We start from the raw sequence: 6831 nt of genomic DNA, 5'->3' as shown, positions 1-6831 counted from the left end.
CACCGTGACTACCTCAGCGACTGAAGGTGTCACGTCTGAGGGAAATGACAAGACTGTCAGGAAAATTACATCTAACGATGAAGTCATCAGCGCATGAACGATTTTCTCGTCATTTTCAGAGGACTTGGCAAATCGTGAATCTACTCTGAACGTTATAGTCCAGTTTCTGTAATATTTTAAATATGGAACAAGGTGAATGAACAGATCTTACTGCCATATTTAAATCCTATCATCCTGAGGTGTTCTACAAGCAGTTTGACTGGATTCATGCCCACAGCATCCTCCGTGTCTTACACTGTTTCCAGAGATTATACATTGTAATATCACTGGTGTTTCCAGCAGACTGGGCACATCTGTGAGTCCCATAATACTAACGCTGGTACATTCTTTCGCTAGATCACTGCCCCAGGTCCTGACAACAGCAGAGCACACATGTTTTCCCTCCATACTGTTTCCCCTTCAACAAGCCGGTGGTGAACCACTCAGCTAATCAGAGCCCTTGGGTTTAATTAGGCCAAAAAACACAAGCACACAGACACACACACACACACGCACACGCATACGCACGCGCGCACACACACACACACGCATGCACGCACACAGATATGCACACAGACACACAGACACACACATGCACACACACACACGCGCGCGCGCACACACACACACACACGCATTCACACACACACATGCACACAAACACATGCACACAAACACGCACACACACAGACACGCACACGGACACGCACACGCATACATGCATGCAGGCACGCACACACACACACACACACACACACACACACACACCCGGGCCCTAACTCACTGCAGGGAACATTGTTAATTACTCAAGCATTTGTCAGCGAATGAGCCTCAGGCTCTAATTAGAGAACTGAATACAAGAGATTGAGACACACACATACAGACACACACACACACACACACATACAGACACACACACACACACACACACACACACACACACACACACACACACACACATACAGACACACACACACACACACACATACAGACACACACACACACACACACAGACACACACACACACACACACACACACACACACACACACACACACACACACACAGATATTCTCTCCCCACCATGTCAGCTGAATTTTGTGTTGATCAGGGTTAAGCTGTGTGTGGATCTTGTTTTGACTAGATGTGATGTACGGTCATTATTATGATATAAAAAAAACACATTACAAACCATTACAGTTCATTAGTGCCTCAGAAGGTGCTGCAGGTGAATGTGGCAAGTGTTTAAAGGCAGCAAAAAATCATTTTCTTACACAGTATTCTGCTAAACACCACCTATAGCAATATGTTTCATAAAATCATGTTTTTTATACAGCTTATGTCCTGCCATGCGCTCTAGAGTCCCCTGCTCCTGTGCCTGCCCAGACCCAAGTTCCCTAACACCCTTATCCCTCATACAACAGCCTGTGCTTTACCTGTGCTTTACCTGTGCTTTACCTGTGCTTTACCTGTGTTACTGACTCGCGTCCTGACTGTGGAACTACGCCCCACCTGTCCTCTTATAACACCAGTGTTAATTATAGTACTGCTAAGCACTATACAGCTGCAAGTGCTTTAAGAAAAACTGAATCTATATTAAATGAAAACCCAGTGGACATCAAGCATTTTTAGATCCTCAAAAATCCAGAGGTCTTCTGTCAAGAATCTTCTGTACCACTCTTTTATACTGTAAATCTAACACCTTATATGCTGTAAATAATTTATATGCCATAGAATCTGGAAACCTCTGGATTCTTTATACTGTGAATATCTTTTTTTCCTCGTGCAGAGGAGGATGGGCTCCCCCTGCTGTGTCTTGGTTCGTCCCATGGTTCATTTCTCCTGTTTGCTCAATTAGGGAGTTTTTCCATGTCACTGTCGCCTTGGGCTTGCTCACTGGGGGTTTAGGCACTGATCTCTGTAAAGCTGCTTTGAGACCATTTAATTTACAAATGCATTCAAATGCATCCTGATAAACCCCATCTCTATAAATATATTTAATACAATATACATTTGTTATACATTATTAAAATATCATATACATGTGTATGTAATAACATAATATTTGTTATGAAAATGATTTATGATGTTAAGAGTCATTTTGGTGAGTCAAAACTGGATTGTTCTCGTGTAGCAGGACAGGAATGGGAACACATGACCAGAGTGTGCTGGGTTCCTTCTGAACGGTCTCTATATAAGGAAGAGAACCACAGCTGCTGGTGCTGCTGAGTGAGACCACACCATAAGAGGGTGGAAAATGGTTTGATGCATTACTGGCCCAATTTGATTTATTTTCACATGGCTTCACAGCCCACACCAGATTATTATGCTTTTACCACAGCTTTGATACTCAATTCTCAAGTCCACAGATGTTGATTATTTCTCATTAAAGGCACAGCACATTATTAAAACACACACTCTTGAAGTAGTTCAACTCTTAAAGGCACAAAGTTTCAGATCACTCATTCACTCCAAATGACCAGTCAAGCCTCACAAATAATCAAAAATCTGATATTACTGAGCTAATTATAGCTAGATTTCTAAAGTGAATTAATTAAAGAGTTTTGAAATAAAATACACATGCCAAAGTTGTGTTTGCTTGAGTTTTGATTAGGGTTCTGTTGCACTGTTTCCACACAGGCTCCTCATCATAATGACAGAATACACTTCTATCAAGATCAGCTTTTCTTTTCTCTCATTAATCTGCATGGAACAATAATCTCCACACACAGAGTTCATGGTACAATAATCTCCACACACAGAGTTCATGGTACAATAATCTCCACACACAGAGCTCATGGCACAATAATCTCCACACACAGAACTCATGGCACAATAATCTCCACACACAGAGCGCATGGCACAATAATCTCCACACACAGAGCGCATGGCACAATAATCTCCACACACAGAGCTCATGGCACAATAATCTCCACACACAGAACTCATGGCACAATAATCTCCACACACAGAGCTCATGGCACAATAATCTCCACACACAGAGCGCATGGAACAATAATCTCCACACACAGAGCTCATGGTACAATAATCTCCACACACAGAGTTCATGGCACAATAATCTCCACACACAGAGCGCATGGCACAATAATCTCCACACACAGAGCGCATGGTACAATAATCTCCACACACAGAGCTCATGGCACAATAATCTCCACATATAGAGCGCATGGCACAATAATCTCCACACACAGAGCTCATGTCTCATCACATAACACCTGTTTGGAAAGTCAGCATATTTTGACAATGTACTTCAAGACTACAATCAAAATCCCAACCACTCATATACTTTCTGAATGAACCACTATGCACCTCCTCTCTGTCACACACCTCCTCTCTGTCACACACCTCCTCTCTATCACACACATTTTCTCTATCACACGCCTCCTCTCTATCACACACTTCCTCTCTATCACACACATTCTCTCTATCACACACCTCCTCTCTATCACACGTCTCCTCCCTGTTACACACCTCCTCTCTGTCACACACCTCCTCTCTATCACACACATTCTCTCTATCACACACATTCTCTCTATCACACACCTCCTCTCTATCACACACTTCCTCTCTATCACACACCTCCTCTCTGTCACACACCTCCTCTCTGTCACACACCTCCTCTCTATCACACACTTCCTCTCTATTACACACCTCTTCTCTATCACACACCTCCTCTCTGTTACACACATTCTCTCTGTTACACACTTCCTCTCTATCACACACCTCCTCTCTGTTACACACATTCTCTCTGTTACACACCTCCTCTCTGTCACACATCTCCTCTCTATCACACACCTCCTCTCTGTTACACACCTCCTCTCTATCACACACTTCCTCTCTGTTACACACATTCTCTCTGTTACACACCTCCTCTCTGTCACACATCTCCTCTCTATCACACACCTCCTCTCTGTTACACACCTCCTCTCTATCACACACATTCTCTCTGTTACACACCTCCTTTCTATCACACACCTCCTCTCTGTCAACCATATTCTCTCAGCCATCATATGCTTCCTCACAACTATAGGGAGCTGCCTCTCCACAACTATCTGTGGTTCTGGTCATTTCTGACACACTGGACACGCTGCTGTCTCTGCTCATAGTGTGAGCCCCTAAGCCATTCATCAGTAAGGCTGGACTGGTTGAAATTTCTGCAGGTTGTTTTTTCAGAAAGGTCATTAACAAAAACTGCAAAGTCTTGTGAATGGAAATAATGAGAATTATAACTAACACGGACAACACACAAACCATATTAACCACATACATATAATATACCCACATTATCTATACACAAATAACACACAAACCATATTAACCACACACAAATAATATACCCACATTGCCTATGCAAAAATAACATACGAACCATATTAACCACACACAAATAATATACCCACATTATCTATACACAAATAACATTACAAACCATATTAACCAAACACAAATAATATACCCACATTAACTATGTATAAATAATAAACCCATATTAACCACTGTAGACCACTGCACACCAACAATGTTCCAAGAAGTAGCACTGGAATTTACATTCGCAACATTAACTTTCATTCCACTGTTTTTTTAAGTTACATTACGTTACGTTACGTTACGTTACGTTATGTTCTCTTCACTAAGTATGGCAGCGCGGTAGCTTGCAGCGGCTTCTCCGGACCACGGATACGGTGTGTTTTTGTTTGTTTTTGTTTGTTTTTGCAGTCTCTCTGTGCGTTTCCAGACTTGCGTACTGTAGCGTGTGCGTGGGCGATACACACAGACTGAAATACAGTCGCTGGACTCTACTGGAAATCAAGGAAAGACGTTGAAGCTAAAACAATCCCGCCGGAGAGAGAGGGGATAACGAAGAAGCTCCGCGGCCTAGGCCTGCTACGCGAGCCAGGTTCCGAGTCGCCTGCAGCAGTCGCCGCGGCGACGAGACGCAGCAAACAGTGTGAGAGGAAACAGAAGCGCGGTAAGCGGGGAGGCATATGGGCTAGGCTAAAGGCTAACCCCACCAGACCGACCATCCCATCAGTTATACTGGCGAATGTCCGCTCCCTGGACAACAGTAACTCAGTAACTAACATCAGACCACTGAGATCTGCACAGCGTGACATGCTGCGTCTTCATATTCACGAAAACGTGGCTGAATAACAACATCCCCTGAAGTCAGCTAACGGGGCTTACAGAATGGTGTGCAAACGCTATGCTGATCTCCAAACACTGTCCATCGATGGTGGAATATATGACAGTTAAATGTAGACCCTGTTATTTGCCACGGGAGTTTACCATCATCATCATTGTGGCAGTGTATATACCCCCCGATGCCAATACTAAGGACGTGCTATATGACCTGTACGTAGCCATGAGCAAACTGCAATCTCTTTTTACCCCAACGGATTTTTTTATCATCGCCGGAGTCTTCAACCAAGCAAATTTAAAGACTGTATTACCCAAACTCTACCAGCATGTTGAGTTTCCAACCAGAGGACTTAATGCACTGGATCTGGTCTACACAAACATCAAGGCCCCATACAAACATACAAACCACTGCTGAAGAGGGCTAAACCTGCAACTAAACAGATCAGAGTGCGGCCAGAGGGAGCTAGTGAGGCCCTGCAGGACTGCTTTGAGCGTACAGACTGGAGCATCTACAGAGAGGCAGCAACCAGCAGCCATCTCACAGACATTGAGGAGTACACTGCCTTAGTGACTGGATACATTAATAAATGTATTGAGGATGTTATAGTCATGAAAACAATCACCACACGAGCCAATCAAAAGCCATGGTTCACAGCAGAAGTTCATAAACTGCTGAAATCCTGGGATGCTGCTTTCAGAGCAGGAAATGAGGCGGCGCTCAGAGCAACCTGTCCTGCGGCATCAAGCTGGCAAAGCGTGACTACACACAGAGTCACTCATGACTTCACCCGCTCAAGAGACACACGGTGCATGTGGCAGGGCATCCAGTCCATCACAGGGACACACGGCGCATGTGGCAGGGCATCACAGAGACACACGGCGCATGTGGCAGGGCATCCAGTCCATCACAGGGACACACGGCGCATGTGGCAGGGCATCCAGTCCATCACAGAGACACACGGTGCATGTGGCAGGGCATCCAGTCCATCACAGAGACACATGGTGCATGTGGCAGGGCATCCAGTCCATCACAGACTACAGGACCCCACCACGTGTCTCTGACTCCAACGCCTCTCTACCAAACGCACACAACACTTTCTACGCCAGGTTTGAGGCCCCGAACACCAAGCCAGCGAGGAAAACCAGAGTCGACCCACACAAGGCTGCGGGGCCCGACTCACCAGGTCGAGTGCTCAAAGCCTGTGCAGACCAGCTGGCCAACGTCCTAATGGACCTCCTTGAACCAGGCTGTCGTCCCACAGTGATTCAAGGCCACCACCATCAGACCTGTGCCGAAGAAACCTGTAGTGTCAGAGCTCAGTGACTACCGCCCAGTAGCACTCACTCTAATCATGAAGTGTTTTGAGCAGCTAGTCCTGAACCACATCAAGACCAAACGTTGACAAGACCAAAGAGATGATCGTCAACTCCAGAAGGTCCAACCCTGTCCACTCTCCACTCAGCATCAATGGTGCCACGGTGGAGCGAGTGAGGAGCACCAAGTTCCTCGGCGTTCACATCGTAGAGGACTTCTCCTGGACCACCAACATCAGCTCCCTGGCCCAGAGAGCCCATCAGCGCCTGCACTTTCTCCAACGGCTGAAGAAGGTGCACCTCCCCACACTGATCCTCA

The 6831-nt window shown here is 45.4% G+C and overlaps 1 protein-coding gene across 1 annotated transcript in view; it reads left to right on the top strand.

The window, feature by feature from the left end:
* The window catches only part of snx10a (sorting nexin 10a), a 45257-nt gene extending 38735 nt beyond the window's left edge, over window positions 1–6522 (top strand). The window contains exon 7 of the mRNA XM_030788627.1: window positions 6214–6522. Coding sequence (XP_030644487.1) covers window positions 6214–6522 — 309 coding nt within the window. The remainder of the gene's footprint in view (window positions 1–6213) is intronic.
* Window positions 6523–6831: the final 309 nt, after the last annotated feature.

This window comes from Chanos chanos, chromosome 12, assembly GCF_902362185.1.
Source record: "Chanos chanos chromosome 12, fChaCha1.1, whole genome shotgun sequence".
NCBI lineage: Eukaryota > Metazoa > Chordata > Actinopteri > Gonorynchiformes > Chanidae > Chanos > Chanos chanos.
This window is presented reverse-complemented; position numbering and strand designations above follow the sequence as displayed.